The 21,796-nt window shown below is 35.2% G+C and overlaps 1 protein-coding gene across 1 annotated transcript in view; it reads left to right on the forward strand.

Annotated features, from left to right (window-relative positions):
• TRIP11 (thyroid hormone receptor interactor 11) overlaps positions 1 to 20,348 on the forward strand; it is a 59,037-nt gene extending 38,689 nt beyond the window's left edge. Inside the window, exons 15-20 of the mRNA XM_088145228.1 lie at positions 930 to 1,029; positions 9,465 to 9,546; positions 11,216 to 11,330; positions 11,764 to 11,889; positions 12,679 to 12,811; positions 14,771 to 20,348. Of these exons, the coding sequence (XP_088001354.1) occupies positions 930 to 1,029; positions 9,465 to 9,546; positions 11,216 to 11,330; positions 11,764 to 11,889; positions 12,679 to 12,811; positions 14,771 to 14,982 (768 nt within the window). The 3' untranslated portion in view covers positions 14,983 to 20,348. The remainder of the gene's footprint in view (positions 1 to 929; positions 1,030 to 9,464; positions 9,547 to 11,215; positions 11,331 to 11,763; positions 11,890 to 12,678; positions 12,812 to 14,770) is intronic.
• Positions 20,349 to 21,796: the final 1,448 nt, after the last annotated feature.

The following is a 21,796-nucleotide window of genomic DNA, read 5'->3' on the forward strand; positions in this document are numbered from 1 at the left end:
CATTTATTTATGGAGGGAAATGATCCACAGCTACATATTTGTGTGTGACAAAAGTATGTGACCTTTTACTTTCAGTAACTGGTGTGCCCCCCTTGGGCAACAATAACTGCAGCTAACGTTTCTGATAACTGTTGATCAGTCCTGCACATTAGCTTGGAGGAATTTTAGGCCATTCTTCAGTACAGAACAGCTGTAACTCAGGAATGTTGGTGGGCTTCGGTGCATGAACTGCCCGCTTCAGATCCTTCCACAACATTTCTATAGGATTAAGGTAAAGACTTTGACTTGGCCATTCCAAAACATTAACTTTCTTCTGCTTTAACCATTCTTCAATTGGATGACTTGTGTGTGTGGGGTCATTGTCTTGCTGCATGGCCCACTTTCTCTTGAGCTTCAGTTCACCTACAGATACCCTGACATTTTCCTGTAGAATTTACTAGTACAATTCAGAATTCATAGTTTCATCAATAATGGCACACTGTCCTGGTCCAGAGGCAGCAAAGCAGGCCCAAACCATAATATTGCCACCACCATGGGATCACAGGTGGGATAAGGTTCTTATGCTGGAATGCAGCTTTTGCCTTTTGCCAAACATAACACTTTTCATTCAAACCAAAAAGTTCTATTTTGGTTTCATCCATCCACATATATATGCCAAAATATTGAAAATTCAAAAGGGTTCACAAACTTTTAAACATCCCTGTAGGGAGCAAGATGCTGGATGATAGATTCAGAAAGATAAGAGTAGAAAGTGGGCAAAAGAATTTCTGAGAAGGATAGAGATGCCTCATTGCACTCACTGCCTACAGAAACTTTTACCTTAATAACATTCATATGTTTATGTGCGATCTATATGAGTGAAATAGATTTATTTTGATTGCTCTGGTAATCATGGTAAATTTATTTTAACAATCCACCTCATCTTACAGGAAAAGTTGGATGAAGCAAATGAAGCACTAGATTCTGCATCAAGATTAACAGAGCAGCTGGATCTGAAAGAAGAACAAATTGAAGAACTTAAAAGACAAGGTAACAAGATTATTTAAAATTTTGCAAACAAAATACCATAATGTAAGGTATCTTTTATTTTAGTAAAGTTAAAAGTCAGTGGAAAGTTGTAACTGAATCTTCCTCTTTAAAAGTTGTTTTACTTTCTACAATTCATGTAAAGAAAGAAAGTAGCTGCCTTGTGTTTGTACAATTATTTCTTCCTTCATCAGTATCGTAGTAGATTCACTGATATGACCATTGGTATGCCCCATGTTCTTCTTATTCTAATGAGGCAATAAGACACACTTCAACAATTTAATTTAAAAAAGAGTTCTTAAGAATGGAAATGTAGTTGAGTTATTCCTGTGTACTTTGATGAATGCATTAACAGAAAATGAAAGGACTCTTCTTGATTGCTAACTTTTCCCTGAACATCATTAAGAAATTACTGATGTTTTGTGGACATTGCTCATTTTTATTAGAAAACTGTCAAAACAATAAGTAAGATAAAATAGCTTTCCATAATTCCATAGCACATAGAAGTTCTATTGGTCATAAAAATCAAGACAATTTGTCCTTGTAAGAAAATAGGAATGGGAAACCTACTTTATGACGAATATAATCTGCTCAAACTCCAAAAATGTATCATAAATAATATTTCATCAAATAGTAAAGATCTTCTGTTTTCAACTATTTTTATCCACTCCAAATCATATATTTAATTTCTCTAGTGGGTCTTTTTCAGAAGTTGAAATGACCCATATTAATACTGAGAACTACTGCATTAAGTGCTCTCCTTAAGTTATAGTTAGGTGGGCAGCCTGTTGCCTTCCAGTTGTTACTGAATTCTGTTTCCCAGCATTTGTCATCATTGACCATGCTAGCTAAACAACTGCATTTGAAGCTGAGAGACACCTGGTAGGACCAAATGTGGTCCACACCTGCTGAAATGTAGTAAAAATTACAAGTATTATATCGATACAATAAAATATAAAATTCCTTCCCTTTCCACAAGAAGTCTTATGTACTAGGTAGCTTTTATTTTCAGAAAATACGAACTTCTAGACTAAAAAACAATCATTTCAGGCAGACACTTGGCTGTACAAATAGTGAATCCAGTTGTGCATTTGCCTTCAACTTTGCCTCCTTATTTTTGGACTAAATATACTGAAGTGTTGATGAATGCTGCTGTAATATATTTTATTTACGTTTTGGCCAGACAGTAGAAAGATTTGCCAACAGAAACTTTTTTTTTTCAACAAAGACGCTAATACTGCTTATTTTAGTAATGCAAATATATAAAATGTAAGAAGAGCAGTATAGACCAACTTATTTTCCATAAGTCAAATTGAGATTAATTGTTTCTTAATAGTACAAGTTAAATATATTCATAGGGACTTCTGTTTTAGCAAAGTATAATTGAAATTCTCTTTGTGGTAATATTTTTTATAAAATAAGTGTACCTTAAAGGCAAGCATTCATTATTAAGCTAATTTCTTGAATGAAGATTCTGTCAATCTGAGCATATTGGCAAATCAGAATGCATAACTTAAAAAAACTTAAGTCATAGCTAGAATCTGAGGTGGGAATATTTTCAGGAGAAAGAGCAGCATGCAAAAAGCCAGACTGCATTTTTATCATTACTTTTCTTTCAATGGTATTAACTGTTTTGTTTGTTGTCCTTTAAAGAAAGTAGGTACCTCTAGTTAGAAAAACTGAAGAAAATCGAAGTAGTTTACAGAAATCAGAATCAGTACAAAATATAAAACTGTGTTTGGGTTATACTGAGCAAGATAGCGCTTCACCTTACTCTCATGTAATGCACAGCTGCCTTGATCATTAGATGTGAGAATAGTGTTTGTGGTCAGTGAAACAGTTGGGGATGTGGAGAAATTTGGGATTTGGCCACATGAGATCAGCAACCACTGCATGAGAAACTATGATGCTTATTGCTTAATTGTATAAACATTGCCCTAAATTCCAGCTGTGTGTTTACAGTTGTACTTTAATAGGATAATAGCACGTAAAGCACATAGTACATCTTGCAGCCAAGTTTCAGTGTGCTTCATGCCCATTTTTTTACCTTTGAATTGCCCTCTTGTAATTGGCATGCACAACTTTTTTTAGATTTATGTCAGCTGGTTATGATCGACCAATACTTTGTCCTGTTGTACATAGATCAGTTAATTGATCAAATACTATTGGGTGATCAGTCAAATATTTGATTAAATCATTACATAGGTAGTAGCTTCCTCTATTTCAGCGTAGTCAAGGCTGCCAGATCAGGCTGCAACAGCAAAGAGAAACAGCAAATTCTTTGCAGCCTAAACCCAGTAGCCCTAATAGTGGTGTTATTTGTTAGGGAGTGTGGAATTGAATGTTGTTAATGCTATGCTCTGCATTAGCAGTATAAGAAAGATTCCCCTACAGCCACTTGTTATATCTGCTTCTTCTCGTTCAGACATTTGCTTGCTTCTGACTTTTGTAATCCAACAGACATCATTTTGCCAGGAGTGTCTATTACTCACTGCTTCTTTGAGTTTTTGTAAGATTGCACTTTATTTCATGGCTGTAGTCACTATCCTTGAACATTTTGAATGTTGGAAAATGTTATACTACTTTAATGCCTTCTCTGCCTATTTACAGTGGGTTGGCATTGCTTCTTGGCATAATCTTAGCTGTTTTTTTTTTTAAGTATTGAGCAGCAGACAGGATTTTACACACACTTCTTTCACCTTCAGCAACAAAAATTAAAAATCTTTCCCACTTCCAGCCATTACAGTGGTATCAGCATATCTGAGGTTATTGATATTTCTGCCTACAATTTTAGTCCCAAATTTTACTTCTTCCAGTCTAACATTTCTTATGAGATACCTTGCATATAAGTCAAAAAGGTAAGGGGACACTATAAAACCAGTCTCTTTTCCCACTTTTGAACTATATAGTTGCTTTATATTCTGTTCTAACTGTTGCTTTTTGGTCACCATACAGATTCTTCAATAGGCAAATGAGATGGCTCAGTACTTCCATATTTTTAATGGCTATCCATAATTTGTTGTAGTCTTCACAGTCAAAATCCTTGGTATAACCAAGGGACTCCCTTGCCTTTCCTACTATTCACTGGATATTCACAATGTGATCTCAGGTACCCCACCACTTTTGAACACAGCTTGTACATGTGGCAGTTCTTGTTCCATGTATTGCTGCAAAATCATGAGCATTATCTGACTAGCATGTGAAATAAGTGTAATTACTGGTAGTTTGAACATTCTCTAGGACCACCCTTTTTCAATATTGGAATATGAATGGAATGATACTCCATTCCAAACCCCTTAAACCCTGGCTAGTCAACTGATGAAGTTGAGATCTTGTCCTGGTGCCTAGAGGCTGTAAAGGGCTAGATGAGGAGGAACAGATGTAGGCTCATCTCTAACAAGACTGAGTGGTTGTGGGACCTTCCCAATACAGGGGCTTTTCATCTTTGATCCTGAATGGGCTTGCACTACCCCACTCAGGACTGGTACACATCCTGAGCTCTTCCGAGTGGAATGGTCGTACATCGAGGACTACCTGTACTGCTTTTGAGTATTCAGGGCACAGGGCAAACTTATCCCATAGAGTTATGCCATGACTTTGCATTGTACAGAAGGAGGAAATTTGCAAAAATATTTATTTGAATAAGTCACTGTGTGATAGACAAAGGGAGAATGATCCATCTAGCCTGTTTATAGATAGCTTCACAGCTTTAAAAAATATGTTTAATGCCTAGAAATCATAGTCTGTTTGGGATGTGTAAGATTCAGGACTAAATTAGGAAAATTCAGTGCTGCTATTCCTGTCAGTGGAAACCTCACATGAGAGGTTTGCACTTGGAATTCTTCACCAATGGTTTCTTATCTTTTGATTTTTTTTTAATTGGGTCTCTTCCTGCAATGTGTGGCCAGCTTCACTATTTATGAAGAACATTAGTTAGTGGGATTGGAGAATGAAACATCCCCCATTCTCTCTTTGTGATTTAGCTTAAGATTATTGGCCAACTTCTTACCAAGTAAACAAGTACAAGTATAGTAAAAGCATAAGAGTCTTTCTGTGGAGCATGTTTATTGCATAAATTTTGGATGTGTTGAAAAGAAAATGGGTTGGAGCTTATTATATATCAAATCTTACCTTTAGCTAGTTCACTTTTTTCTTTTCTCAAGTAAAGGAGACTTTATTCAAAGGCTATTATTTGCACAAGAAAACATATAATGTCTTCTTGAATAGTGGCCAGATACATTCCGAGACACGGTTTTCTTGGCCTGAACTGCTGAAGGATTTTTAAATTGATTATTTTGGCAGCAGATATTACAATTGTGGAAAAACAAAAGACATACTAGATTTAAGTTTTTGAATTTCCATAAATGGTTAACAAATTGAAGGAGAATATTTTAAGTATCTGGGTCCACAGAAGCTTTGAAATTTAGCCCTGTTCTGTCTAACTTACCATCATTAATATAGTATTATATCAATTTCTGAGGTTCATAATGTGATAGAATAAATTGTATGGGAGACAGATATTTATTGATTAGTTTCATTCATCCAGTAGACAGCGTGCATATAGAGTGTATTGTTTAAAATTCACAGATGTTAGCAACAACCCTAGAGTCCTTTTACTACACTAGAGGTGCATTATTCATACCTCCTGCACTAAAAGTATTGTCAGCTAGACTTTTGTTCTGAGCCCAGTTGGACTGCATAGCTTGGACATCTCACAGAGAAGAGTGAATATTCTATCAACTCCTCCCTATAGTGCCTCCATCAAATCAAAGATGTACACATAGATGAAGATGAAATTATGGTCTCATTTGATGTCATAGCACTCTTTACATCCATAAACCCAGAACTTGCAAAAGTATTCATATTAGCAGTACTACACAACACACCCGACCTAACCAAATACACCCAGACCGAAATACCCAGAATCATGGACCTCATCAACCTCTGCCTCACTACCTATTTTCAGTTTGGTGACAAATATACCAACAAATCAGAGGCACACCCATGGGATCACCACTGTCATTCCAAAACACCTTAAGCAAACCAAAGCAGAGATTGTAACTCAACGCCTAGAAACTATAGCACTTCCACACATACAACCTAAAATATGGATCCGGTATGTAGATGACCCCTTTGTTATAATAAAAAAGGATCAACTAGAGAAGACAAATGAAACCATCAACAACATCTTCAAAGGAATAAAATTCACCAGAGAGGAAGAAAACAACAACACAGTACCCTTCCTAGATATCCTCATCAGCAGATGAAACAACAGTAAATTAGAAACCCAAGTCTATCAGAAGACAACCCACACTAATCAAGTATTCCATTACCAAAGTAACAACCCAACCTCCCACAAGAGGAGCTGTGTAAGAACATTATTCAAACGAGCACAAACACATTGCAGCAACCCAGAACAGCAGAAAAAGGAAATAGACCACCTATACAACATCTTCCAACAAAATGGATATCCACGCAACTTTATCAAAAAGTGCCTGATCACACAACCTACTACAACACAACCAACACAAGCAATGAAAAGGATAACACTGCCATACATCAGAAATGTCTCAAAAACTACCAACAGACTATTACAACCACAGGGCATCTCCGTAGCACACAAACCAACTAAAGCCCTCCAAAACACCTTAAGCAAACCAAAAGACCCAGTAGCCCGAGAAGAAAAAAACAGGAGTCATCTACAACATGCAGTGTAAGGACTGTAACAACCACTATGTAGGATAGACAGGCAGAAGGCTTGCAGAGTGCATCCATGAACATCAACTAGCAATCAGAAGACATGATGAAAACTCCTTAATCTCATAACACATGGACAGATTTTATCATAGTTTCAACTGGGAAACTGTCAGCATCTGAGACCAAGCTAAATCCAGAAGTGCAAGGGAATTCTTGGAAGCTTGGTATTCAGACAAGGCAGCCATCAACAGGCACATAGAGATAAACAATATCTACACACTATTCAAAAGAGACAATAGAAAGGAAAACAAAAGACCAGAACATCTCACCAGCAGTCATCACCCAGATAAACAGAGATTAACACCAAGATTACCACCAGACATACAAGCAGTAAACAATACCTTAATCAAGAAACTACCAGAGGGAAAAAATAGAACAAAACAAAACCCACACCAACACTGGCAGGGCATACCACAATATATAAACAGAGAGCAAACCCCATTCCGTTCTAGCACTGAAGATGTTACCTAGCCAGGTAATGAAATGTTTGCAAGAAAACAACCAAGCTCAGAGAACCCCAAGGACTCCACAGTTCAACCCTGAGCTACACATTCTCTTCTAGTAGTACTGTTTTTTGTTTTTGTTTTAATCTGCGCTCAGTCGTTACCGACTCTGCAGTGACTGCTTTGGACAAGTCCTTTGCAGTTTTCAAGGCAAGGTGTTTCGGAAGTGGTTTGCCAGAGCCTCCTTCCTAGAGCAGAGCCCAGCTGGCGAGCGCAGGAGGCGGGGTTTCCGTTGCTTCGCGCCCTTTTTGGGCGCGCCCGGTTTTTCGCGCTTACCAGCAACTGCTCCCAACTCCTTTTTGCAAGGCGCCGCCAGCATTTTTCCTCCCACCGGAGTGAGAGTCCCCATTTATCTACTCACATGAGTTTTCGACCTGTTGGGTTGACAGGAACTGGGGAGGAAACAGGAGCTCACCCTGTTAACGCGAAGGCTGGACTCAAACCACTGAAGCGTCGACCATTTCTGGCTGGCAACTTTCAGCATCATTAAGCCGCTGCGCCACCGCATCCCCTGTAGTACTGTACAGCTCCTTTACCTCTTTGATTGATTTATTATGTGCCATTAAGTCATCAACTTTTAGTGACCACAGGGATAGATTTTCTCCATGAAGATCTGTCCCTAACCTGGTCTTCCAATGGTGCATTAATTGCCACCATTTTGATTTACTATTTGTAAAATATGTTACCCCTTGATCACACCTGCTTTACAGTTACTGGGTTTTACTGTGGTTTTTATTTGCGGTCTCAGATTTTGTTTTCTTTCTCTTTTGGGCTATTCTATGACTGTAACAAATATCTTGTCTATCTTGGCTTATTGAGTGCACAACTAGGTGAGCATTCAGACTCTGTCATGTTTAATTATAGATGTGTAATATCAAACTGAACATGTTTTTATAAAAAGAAATAATATAGTAGCACAATTCAACTCACATGTTTTATTTCATTTTTATCTTAGCTGTCTTTCAGAAAGCACCAGATAGTGTACATGTGTGCATGGTTCTTCTTCCCTTGCTTTATTTTTACTGTACCGTAGAAGAAGGTTGGGCTTAGTGAATGAATGACTGAAATTACTTAGAGAAAGTTTAATTTTTAATGTAGGTTCCTCTGTACTAGTGACCTCCCTTTAAAGCTTTATTTCATATTGAGTTAAAAATATGGGCTGTTTAATTGTTTTAGTCTGACTTTATTAAATCTGTGAAAGTAACTTCCCTACTTTTTATTCTATAATTTATTAGTTTGTTTAAAAGCCTCACTCTTGCTTCATGCAGAAATCTTATTCAATACTGCTAAAATTTGCCAGCGTTTTGAATCTTTTATCTTCTCAAATTACAATTCTCCACTAGGATAAATGAAGGTTGTAAAAGGAATTGGTTTATCCAGTTGTGACATGGGATAACATCTGGAGCAGATTGGGTGTGCACATGGGGAGGGGGAAGAAGGCCATTTCAACATCACTAATGTATTTGATGAGAATCACATTTTTCTGGTGGCTGTTGTTTGTGTTATTGCAGGAGACCTAATTTTTTTCAACTTTAGTTAATTTAACCAAAGCTGAATGGTTTCCATAATCTTGCACTTGGATTTATATCTTCTTGTTTGTCTTTTAGTTACGTATCTAATTTTTGTTAGTAGACTGAAACAGATATTTTAAAATAAATTGAAATTTATTAATTCTAGTAAAACTTTTCCTACAAGTGTCATTCTTTGTAAGACAACTTGGTGCTTTAGTTTATAATCCTCTTTTATTATAGATGGATTATTTCAGATGATACAAGGAGCCACATGTAGTTATTTCCTTGCCTTTATTCAGTGAACACAAAACTGGGAAAGTTTTCAGTGTAAAATCACATATTTTACTGCTTGAGGATAGAAATATAAATTTAAAGTTGAGTTTGGATCATGACTATTGAGATTCCGTTTTTTATTATTTATTTAACAATATTTATAAGCTGCCCCATAAGCTGACAGATTTTGGACAGTGAACAACAGAGAACAAAAACAAATCTAAGACAATAAAAACAATTAATACAAAGTATAAGTTGTGCTAGTATGTGATAGCTTTTACCTATTCCTATCAATCCACATCTTATTTTTGAAAAAATTTCCTGGAGACTCAACTAATGCATCTCTTTTTGTTTATTTCTTACTTAAAACAATAAATATAATTTATTTCTATAGGTGCAATCAAACAAGAAATGTTAGAAGATGCACAAAATAAATTAATGAACCTCATAAACAGTACTGAAGGAAAAGTAGATAAGTGAGTATTTGTTTTTCCACATTGTATTTTAACTGTAACTGTAAATTCTTTAGTTTCAGAGCCAGCACAAGGTTGTAAAAATAAAACAGGGCTCATTTTTAAATGGTCTCTAAATATTAAGGCTGCAGTATTTATTCTGTCCAATTAATTAAAGTGCTTCCAATGGGAGGGAAGGCAATAATTTAAAAAGGAAGAGAGAGGATATTTTTCCTCTAATATAATGCTTTATTGACACGGAATAATTTAAGAAAGTTAACTAGAAAGCAATTAATTGAAGATATAAAATACTGCACCCTTAATCAATATAGACTATTTAAAAATTAGCTCTATTTTATTTCTACAATCTTGTGCTGGTTCTCAAAATAAAACTTTTGCAATTTCTGGCTTATCAGTGGCAATGCTGATCTTACCATGATCTTTTAAAAATCATTCTTTTGCAGATTTCTTTAGGATTAAATAAATTAGTTTAACTGTTTGTAATCTGGACCAACCTGTTCAGAAACATGTTCTTTTCTTTCATAATGACTACTTTTACATAAACCTGATTGACAGACAAAAGTCTTTCAGTAAAATAATTGGGTGTCATTACTAGTACTCATGGTTGTGTGTTATTCTATAGCAGTGCTGATGTCTGAATTAAGTTGGTTTAGAAGGCACAGGACACATCATCTCTCAGAGGGTGTTATGTTGATACATAATTTTCATATCAAATGTTACTTACTGTCTGTTAGAAGTAAAAACATGCAAAGCTCTTCCTGGAAGTTCCTAATATTTTTCATGAATTATATGCAGAGCAGTTAATTTTAGTCTTAAGTGGGCTAAACCTGCTTTTTCTTCACAGATTTTATCTCAGTGCTAATACGACGTTATCAATGGTACAGAAAATATGAGTTAGGGTTAGGGTTTAATCTTGTGACATGAAGCAGGCTTTTCTATCACAAAGTCAATTGCACACATGAGTAATTTCCTCTTTGAGCAGAGGAATAATGTCCATCATATAGGAGGCAATATACAAGAAGGAAAGAATAGTATATGCTGGGTGACTTTGGGCCAGTCACTCTCTCTCAGCCCAACACACCTCACAGGGTTGTTGTTGTGGGGAAAATAGATAGAGGAAGGAGTATGAGGTATGTTCACTGCCTTGAGTTATTTATAAAAATAATAAAGGTGGGATAAAAAAAAATCTTTTAAACATGCACTGCTTCCATTCTGTGCTTGGCACAAAATAGTTTAGGAAAACACCTTATCTTCATCCTTCATTACCAGTCAGTGTCAAAACAGCTTTCAAATTCATCCACATTCTAATCTCTTACTTAGAAAATCCTTTCCTTTCCTTTCCTTTCCTTTCCTTTCCTTTCCTTTCCTTTCCTTTCCTTTCCTTTCCTTTCCTTTCCTTTCCTTTCCTTTCCTTTCCTTTCCTTTCCTCTCCTCTCCTCTCCTCTCCTCTCCTCTCCTCTCCTCTCCTCTCCTCTCCTCTCCTCTCCTCTCCTCTCCTCTCCTCTCCTCTCCTCCAGCTGCCTTTGTATTATTAGTTATATTCCATGTTATTTAAAAATAGTATTGGGGGAGATATAGAATCATGGCAAAATAAATACTCTATAGTTCCTCAACTTCTTTTCTCTGTTTTAGGCCATGTTAAGTTACACTTGCTTTATCTTCATTTTAACAGAGTCTTGATGAGAAATCTTTTCGTTGGGCATTTCCATACTGCAAAGGATAAGCGTCATGAGGTACTAAGGCTAATGGGAAGTATTCTAGGAATTAAAAAGGATGAACTAGAGCAGGTAATTCTTATCTCTCCTTTGGGTGTGTTTTGTCTATTTAAATGTCAATAATGTATTATTATTTAAATGCTGGGCTAAACCCAGTGAATCTACTGCTACGCATCTTCAATTTAATCATTAGTGAGAAGAAAAAAATTCCTTTGAGACAAAAGATCTTCCTAGTTTTATATCCTGCTAAGGGGTGGGAGAACAACAGCTAAGTATTTCATATAGGAGAATGGATTTTGCAATCTGAAACAATGTATTTATTTTATTTATTTATTTATTGGATTTCTCTCCCGCCCATCTCCCCTACAGTAGGGGACTCTGGGCGGGTTTCCATTTTTTAAGCATAAATTATTTTTTCTTGTCAATAATGAAAAAGAAAAGCCTGATATTTTACTTGAAAAATAGCCAATTTGAACTTTTCCTTTTAATTTAAATTGCTCTCTAGTTACTGACCGGAGATCAAAAAGGTGTTACACAATGGGTGACTGGCTGGTTTGGTGGAAGAGCTGCTGAATCAAAAAGTGTCCCCAATACACCTCTCAGACCAAGCCAACAGTCGATTTTCAACAGTGTAAGTGTTTTGAAGTAAATCCTTTTTATAGAAAATGTAGAACTTTTTATGTTGTAAATGCTGATGTTTTACGCCATTACTTTTAGACTTTAAGAGCTGAAGTTCTACATCAATATTCTTGCTTTTCTATTTCAGTTCAATTTATTTTCTAGTTGTTCATTTTTCACAATGTTTCTCATATTTAATTGTTTTCTCTTTGGAAAAAAATACACTGCTCATTAATTTTTGTTATATATAATTTTGTTTCAGGATTTTGCTCATGAACTCTCTGCTTAATGTCTCTTGCTTTTGTTTTGTTTTTTTAAACACAAAGTGACATAGACTTTTTAATTAATGAGAATCTCAGCTGTTTTTGTGCTACATGTATAAAATCATATACCCAACTTTCTGTTCCAAGGTTCTAGAACCATACTGAACTAAATTGAAATATTATTCCAAAATCATATACTTTTAGAATGGGTGAAATTTGTTAGGTTACCTGAGAATCTGGCAATAAAGGCAAGTGTTGAACCTTTCTATTGGGTAGAAGGGGAATGGTCATAAACTCAGGTTACCTTTCTTTCAGGTAAATATATTACTTGGCAATCTGATAAAATTAAAAATATTCTTTTGGAGATTGGCCTTCAGATGAGCCAGGAACTATGATTCCTAGGAATCAGCTACCAAACTGTCATAATCTTAGTGCAGGGGTCAAACTCTTAATCAACTCATCTTGAATTGATAAGTCAAATACATCATGTCTTTCCTAAAATGTTTGCAGTAGTTAAAAAAACGTTTGCATCTTTTCAGTCTTTCTCAGAACTGTTTGTGAAGTTCCTTGAAACAGAATCACGGCCAACTCTTCCCCCACCAAAGCTTTCTCTTGATAACATGAAGCCTTTAGGAATGACAGGAATTAGTAGTCCTTCCAGCAATCTGGCAGGTAATGTCTCCATTTTCAAAATTTTACATTATATTGAATTTTGTAATATTATGTTGGGTTTTCAAGACTGTATTTATTTAAATGGTTACAAAATATAAGGAGAACGGTGAGTACATTTAGAAGTGCTAACTTAGCAAATCTCTATACTCTGTTACTTGAAGTTAGTCTGTTACCAGCTCATAGAACCAGTGGTCACCTCATGCTAACAAATCAGTGGTTATAAATGAATTCTGAATACCTCTGATTCTTTAACATTTTTATTATAAGATCATGAATTATGATCTGCATCTCCAGGGCAACAATTTCATAGCAGCAAAAGAATACATGGGGTATTGAATATGGTTTTTAATGTGACATTAAAACCTCTGTAAGAAGAATGTTGCTTGCTGCAGATTTGCTAAAGTTTAGCGCTTACGAATGTTGGCTTAAAATTATTGTAGTAAACTTGAAAGATTTCCAGTCTGAAACCTTATCTTGAAAGTTTGTGCTTCCAATCATATATGTTTTATATTCCTTTTGTTCTCTTGTTACTGTCGGTATAATAGTGAAAGTGCCCTATTTTGCTTGGCGATCACCCAGTTTTCTTGTCTGGCTAAACCTTTGGAAGGACAAGTTCTATTCCAGGAACTGGATTGTTGCCTTATAGAACCAGACATACATTTTCTATCCCTTAATCATTTGGGTAATTAAGATTGTTTTTTACATAAAGAGTAGACTAAAAGCCACAAATACATTTCTCAGGTCAGTTTCTATGAATGAAAGATTTATTTGTGACTTTGTTTATGAATTCTGTTTCTTGTAAGGAAAACAAAGTTTCTGTTCAGATTTTTGTAGAGAAACTAAAGCTAAAGGCCTGAGTTATAAACCTGGGCACATATGAATGCAGGACTCAGAGTGCAAAGAAATGAACCTACCTGTAAAATACCAAATGTGAGTTGGGTAGTAGAGGTAGTGCCAGTTCTCTTGAAGAAAGATATAATCTTCATGGTCTTGAAAGAGGCTTCACTGAAATAATTCCTGGATAGGTAATAAATAGGTTGTTGTACTTCTGAGACTGGAAAACTGACTGACTTACATTGGTAGGTGACTTTGACCAGAAAATGGACAGGGAGGATGCAACACATTCAGAGAACCTCTGATTCTCTGAATGGCATTGTGTAATAAATAACTTTGACATGAAAAAATGCAAATTCCAGAAACATAAATTACTAGTTTCAAAAAGTCTAGACAAATGAACATTCAGTCAGGCATCCAAAATTAACTTGTATATTAATGTAAGTCTGTGTTGACTATCAGCATCATACATTCAATTTTTCATCAATGTCATAGTGATAAAATAGGCAGCTGGAAGCATTTAGCATTAAATTTACATTTTTCACCAGGTCTCAGCATTACTAAACTACATTTCATTTTCACAGTGAAATTTTATAGGATGCTATTTTTTATGATTCTTTTGTAGTTAATTCACTTTTAAAATATTTTGTGGAGATCATTCTAATCATACACTTCTAACAGCTGTACAACAATGGAAGATTTGTACTTTATTGTGCTATGATTTGCCTGTGTATGTATATGAAATGTATATTGTTTTTGGGCCCTCATATTTTCGGTGCTTGGAAAACCTTGAAAGGCATTTCCTCTTTTTTCCCCCCAGTTTCTCAATTGTTAATTTATTGTAGAATTAATTATAATGTATATTTGATCATTTTGGATTCTGTTTTTTTTGTATTTTGTATATCATCCTGAATACTTGAGTAGAAATGTAGGATATAAATAAAATAAATGATAATTTGTTATTGATGTCCATACATTAAATATTTAGAAAGGATTAAATTGGTCTGTTGATAGAGAAAAGAGCAGCATATGGGTTGTAAGCTGAAAACAAAATTATTGTGAAGAATGTCTTGTATATTATTAAATAATTAACTGTATTACTTTGTTTTTTATCAAATGCAACAGGCCCAGGAACCAGTAGAAGACCAGATGTAAATCCATTCCTTGCACCTCGATCAGCCGCAGTACCACTCATCACTCCAGCTAATCCTGGCGCTAGTGGATCTGGGCATCTGCTTATGAAACCCATTTCGGATGCCTTGCCCACCTTCACCCCAATGCCAGTAGCACCTGACGCTAGCGCAGGCGCAGTCTTAAAAGACCTGTTAAAGCAATAGACTTTTATGAATTGAATAGGATAGCACTTTAAACATAATATATTGTACCTATCACAAAGAGGCCTTTTGTAAAAAGTTGTTAGTTTTCAATAGCTCTAAAAGTAAACCATTGTACAGATAAAAACAAATTAACATTGGAGATCTAAACCATTTACTGATAATTCTCCAACTATGCAACATCTGTTTTTACATATTGCTGTCAGTCTAGTCACACATTTTTTTCCTTTTCCTTTTCCTTTCCTTTTCCTCAACAGGCATCTGCTGTTGATCTGGAGTGTCTTTATATATAAATCCAGTTCAGTGGTGATAGAAATAGATGGTCTGCAAAATCCATCTGGTTTAGTAAATACCACTGTAGCTGTTCCCTCTCACAGCTTACAGGGCCTGGAATGATAAGGCAGGAGCGATCTGCTGCTGTGTGTAACATCCCAGTCTGTGCATTAGATCATATTCTGATCTAATTTGGAGCAGAATTCCGTTATGTGAGGAAGTGCATATTATCCAGTCACAGTATCGATCTGGAATACTTTTGTGATTTCAACTGGATCAACAGAGATCACAGAGGAATAAGGATCAACTGACCAAGTCTATTTTTTGGGTAAAATATTAAAAACAAGATCATAGTATCGTCTCTCGATTACTAAGTAATACTCAGCTAAGATAAGATGGATACATTGGGGAGAGCCAGGTTTGTCTTCATTCACACACACACACACACACACACACCATTCTTGAATTCTGTCATAGTGTCTGTAGAAGAAAAAGCTTTTCTTAAAGTTCCATAAGAACTGTAAAAGCCATTCTTTATTTTCCGTGCAAAATGCTTCTGAATTCTTATTTATGAGTTACCTATCAGCATTAAGGAGTTCATGGACATTTTTCTGTTTTCTGCAGATCATATTTAGTGTTGGACCACTAGTAAGAAACCTGATATCCATTTGTAAATTCATCGTGTAAGAATGTTTAAAGTATAGTACTGTAATGAGTTAAGGTGTATATTTAAGAAATAATTGTTTATATTCATAGGTTTCAATGGAAATTTTAAGTATGAATATATGTATAAAGCTGCAATGAAGGATGATGCTTAATCCAAATATGTAAATAAGTCCAAATAAGAACAAATAGAATTCTGCAAAACTAGCTGTACAGACTTGTTCTTTCCCTTTTGGAACAATAATTAGAGACACATCACATCTTTACAAAGTGGGGTTTTTTCCCCCCATAAAGCTATTTATGACATTATTCTTATGACTAGTATTAAAAGATAATTTTACATCAAATTCAATTAGTTATTCTTGCTGTCAAGTGGCTTATATCAATGGAAGAGGGCTGCATTCCTCCTCTCCTCCCAACAATCCCCTTATGTCTTCAAAAATATATAATGGTGGAGTAAATAGGGCGGGGGATGGCACAAGGGAAAGAAGTAGAAGAGAATATTATGTTGCATGAACAAAAGTTCTTTAATAAAACCCTGGATTTTGTGCAGGTTGGTTTTTGAATTTAGAATTTCTGTGATGCCTATTTCCTACTCTGCTGTTTGAACTGATATTTGAGTATGAAGTGAATCATGCAAATGCTGCTACTTAGATGCTTTCAAATTAATGGGAAAAGCCTTTTGTTTCTCTTTGTATCTAGATAGAATTCCACACCCTTAACAAATTTGCCAAGGTTTCAAAAGTGTCTATTAATAATTGTTTTTTTTTTATTTCATATTCTTAACAGGAGTATTCACTGATTCTATTTTTTATACATCGGAAGAGGATGTTTCATTCCAAAGAGACACTCAAGGATGGATTGTGGTTTAGAAATTTTATATCGATTTCTGAAAGGTTAATTCTCAATATTAATTTATAAGCAGTTTTTACTTTCTGAATTCTCAGTTAGTGGACACGTTTTCTGTATGAAAATGCTAAATTTACATTTTCAGAACAGTTTCTTCATGCACGTTAGACCACTTGAAAAGTTTTTATGGAATGGCTAAACATTTTTCCAATAGATTGCAAAGATGTATTTTGTATATCTATATTCTGTGGCATACATTTTATATCAAAGTATTTCACCATAATGTCCAGATCATTTATTGCTTATGAATATAACCAGATGGCACCTAAGAACAAGCAGAAGCTTTGTACTCTAATGGACTCTGCATTCGTATACCGGTTCTTTTGTCGAGAGCTCTGTACATTCCATGCTTACTCAGTGCAGGTGCCTCAATATGAGCCCAAAATTCAGGACGGGCTCACGAACTCTCTGCTTAATGTCTCTTGCTTTTGTTTTTGTTTTTTTTAAACACAAGGTGACGTAGACTTTTTAATTAATGAGAATCTCAGCTGTTTTTGCGCTACGTGTATAAAATCAGCATTCCTATTCTTAAAAATAAAATGCATAGACCTCAGCATTACAAAGAGGGAGATGAAAGCTCATTTATAATAATTCCATAGCTAATTAGCAGAACTTCTGAGATAACAGAAATGGAATGATTTATGGAGATTGAAACATTTATCCTTTGCACAGGATTTAGTGCGTACGGTCCTTTAGTGCATATAGTCCAACTTGTTGCCCAATAGCCTCTAAGAAGCCATTATTAGAAGTGTTGAATGAAAATACTAAAATAAGATAGTGGTTATATTTATATTCAAGGTATATAAATCTTAATTTATTCTCCTGAAATTATTTTTTTCTGTCATGAAAACATGAGAGTTGATGTTATTAGATCAGATCTTTGCAATTCTGTACGATCCCAGGTCTAGTACATTCATTTTGCTCCAAAGAAATTCTAGATATGCAAATTTATGTCTGACTATCTGAGGCTCAATACGGCTACATAACAATGCCCATTCTAACTGAAAATGGTATAGATGGATGACTTTCTGGATTCATACTTGGAAGCTATATGTGCAGCAGGATGCGTGTGCAAATAGCTATCCATACATAAATATTTGGATTTAAATTTAAGTGCATATCCGTAGGGAAGGTATGTGTGGTAAATATAAATATATTTCTGGATACAACCTCATGAATGGTACTTTACGTACAATTATGGAACTACATGTAGATGTACAAATGATTACATAAAGGACGTGCATCTATACTTTCACAATGGTTTCAGTGAAGGATAACATTTTGTTCTTTTGTTAATAACATTAAAAACAATTTAGGAACTTAATCTAAAGGGCAGACATGATCACATGAAACTCATACTAACGGGCTGTAGTTGTACATCCATATTTGATATTTGGCACTGGTAAGTTGTTTTTAATTATGATTAGTGGTACAGAACTTACTTGATTTGTTTATAAAGTCATTGCTTGTTACTGTAAATTAAGATCTAACAGTGTTCTGAGTAAAAATTAGGACAAATTTTCCTCTTCCTTATATCTAGCCTTATGCCTCATTATAATTTTTTCTCTCCTTATGTCAGTTGGGTAGTTTGTTAGTTGATATATCTTCCTAATACCCCGTCCTTCATATGGAACAAATATCCTCTCTTTGAAGGTGCACAGAGTGACACAACAGGATGGGTTGAGGATGGGTCTAGAATGCTAAAACCTTATATAAATATGAAATTGCTTGAAAGCAAAATAGCTAAGATTCACACTGGAGAAGGTTTGTAGCTCCCCCCCCCCAAAAAAAATCCCTGAATCTGTTTGTAATTGTTCCCATGGTACATCCTAAATGGTGGAGCTCTCTGAGGGATAGAATTACAGAGGCTTGGTTTCTGCTGCAGTCAAAATTAATTTGGTACAGTGCACAAACCAATAGAGTAAATGGGAAAGGATAGGTTAATAATACTTGATAATGGAAGAAGATAAAATAATGATTTGCTTATGTGCTTTCAACATTATTATACTTACATCAAAAATATCTTGTTGAGTTCTCTATTATTTAACTCTGGAAATTTTATCTTTAACTGCTGCATGTTACATTCATTGTACTTACCTGCATTTAAAAGGAAGATGCCGTGTTTTGGCTAGATCAATGTGGTTGTATGATCACTATTCAAAATCAATGCCATCATTACAGCATAAGACATGGTTAGTAAATCCTACTTAGTGCCTTGGCATATTCCTGGGTATTTGCATGCATATGTAAGAAAGACACTGCTGGAAGTGAAGAAGTGACAGCTGAAGGATACCTCCTATTAGCAATGTCAGGGTGCTGTGCAATGGTTGTGATCATCATGCTTAATTAAATAAGTCACGATTGGCTAGATTCATACAATATGCTATCCAATAGCCCATGATTTACAAATTACACTGGCTGGATTTATAAGTTACACTAAGCCACAAACAAACCACAGTTTGGCTTTGTGTGTCGTGAACCCTGTCAACCTCAAAAGTGGGGAGATGGAGAAATTAGTTATCTACCAAGGACAGAAGACTTCCAAGGTCCCTTCCAAACCTATGATGCTATGACAATAGTTAGAAAATCAGGAGAAGAGGAACGCTTGGAATTACACACTGTCTCTTTCCCTTCGGATAGTAAAAGAGCAGTCTGCACTTATCCCAAAAATTAAGACAAAATTAATTTATACATAAAGTATGTGCTTTTAAAGGTGAGATCATTTGAATGTGCTACAAAGCAATTGCAAGTCCATTAGCATAAGCACTAAGCCGCTGAGATTCAGCTAGTGTGAAATGATAAGTTAGTCCTTGATCTCATTTGCTTTTTTTCTTTATTGTTTTGAATGATTTGCATGGCTGAATGTTAGCATTACCTAACACTGCCTATTTATATTCAGCATACAGTTCTTCCTTGTTTCTGTTAACTCTGGTGAACGATTATCAAGATAAGAAATAAAATAACCCAGTATGACGTCTGCAGCAGTTAAAATCCTAGCAGTAAAGGAACAAAGAAACTGTAAGATAATAGAATCATGGGACACTTTATGGAAAGATTAATCCTCTAATTATAAATAAACAGTGTTTAAGAGTCTCCTTAACTGTGGTGGACTTTAATAAAAAAAAATTGTTCATAATTGTTTTATTTTAAAAATTGTATATCTTAATGTGAATAAAATTATACTGAAGCTTCATACACACACCCAAACACATATATAAATATGTATAAATTTATTTACCATAAAGTGGGATTACACTACAGATGTAGAGGAACATATTCATATTCAAATCTAGTGACTTGTATTTAATTGGGTTAAGTTGGCATGATATGCTAAGCATGGTTTGCTTACTATAATTTTCTGGGTTCACATAACATGCTCAACTGAGAAAAGCAGCAGCAGGAGATGGCTCTGAAGACACACTTTGGCACATGAAACGGTGCCTAATCCAGGGCTTTTCAAACCATGTAGCTGGGGTCTGGTTGTTTTCAGTACCTGTTTTGTGGCCCAAACGTATAAATACATAATTGAAAAATGGAAAAGAAAAAGAATAAAAAATCTTTGTTGTGATGAAATGGATTAAGAATTTGACCACTTTTTCAGATAAATGTGAATATTTATTTCAACAATTCAGCCAAAAATCAGAGACTTTGTCAAAATGCATTTTAAGGTAGAATTCCAGGAAAATTCAATTAATGAATCAACTTATAATACCTTGAATTATAATATTTCTGAACTGAACTGAATCTTTCTTCATTTTCTGTGTCGATGGTAAGTGGTTCTTAATCCATAATTTATTGGCATCAATTGGAGGAAAATATTAATTTGAGCTTGATGTTAGCCCTAAGAGATGTTCTTTGCTACAGAAATCACAGCCAAAATACTAGTTTCATCATATTACTCTTATAATTCAGTTAAAGTGCATATAGTAATGCTTTAAAATTTCACTTATTAACTTTTGTTAATGAGTCCATAAATGAAGCTTTTAAATGATTGTTTCAACATTTTCATGAACTTTGAAAATACTAAATTTAGTGTTTTGTAATTTCAGATTTAATTCACATAAAAACCACAGTATGTCATATAACCCACAATTGTTAACCAATTAAAATCACCAAACCTGGCTTTAAATTCTAATATTTTGGCTGATGGAGGATATAATTCTTCATTTCAAAGTTCTTTCAAAACATTTTCTTTTGACAGCCATCACACCTCCCAGTGTAAAAAGAAATGTTCATCTTTACGTCATAATACTTTGCACAGAGCAATTCATATTACCAAATGTAAAAGAAGAGATTTTATATAATTCATAAACCCCACACATTTTTTGAAGAGAGGAATTCAAAAGCGAGGGCACAATTATCACAGTGTTCCTCTGTGAATATTAGAGTGCAATCATGCACAGCCTGGGACTCTGCTGTTGCTTCAGTCCCATCGTCGTTCAGTCCAACACATATTTTCCAAGTCGGTATTGCTTACAATAATAAATTCATCAATTAGCTTAAAATGGTTTCAGCTGTTCTTGTTGGAAGTAGTTTACTAAACACAAGATCTTCTTGAATGGATTCTTTACAGTCACATCTAACAAAGCACTTCAAAATTGCCAGTGTCTGCTATATCAATGCTTTCATCTACTTACAGTGCAAGTTGTCTCTGCATTTGGAGCCTTGCAAAAGACATCGTGGCTTTAGTGATTTAAAGAGAAATGCTTCATTCACATTCTTGGGTGCCGTGAAGCACCTTGTTAGAATTGTTTGCATAGACCTAGTATGCAACCTGTGGCATTCCAGATGTTGCCGACCTAGGAAGCACGGTCAGTGATGATGGATCCTGGGAGGAGTAGTTCAGCAATATTTGGAGTGCTTCGGGTTGCTTAACCCTGGTTTTGTGCAGTGTGTGAACCCAGTCAACATGATACGTTTTCCATATGTCTCCCTCTGTGCTATCTAGTAGCCCAGTCAATAGGCTTTCATA

This window comes from Python bivittatus, unplaced genomic scaffold (assembly GCF_059951505.1).
Source record: "Python bivittatus isolate LINGU-HERP-01145 unplaced genomic scaffold, Pbiv_v1 ctg000480_np1212, whole genome shotgun sequence".
Taxonomy (NCBI): domain Eukaryota; kingdom Metazoa; phylum Chordata; class Lepidosauria; order Squamata; family Pythonidae; genus Python; species Python bivittatus.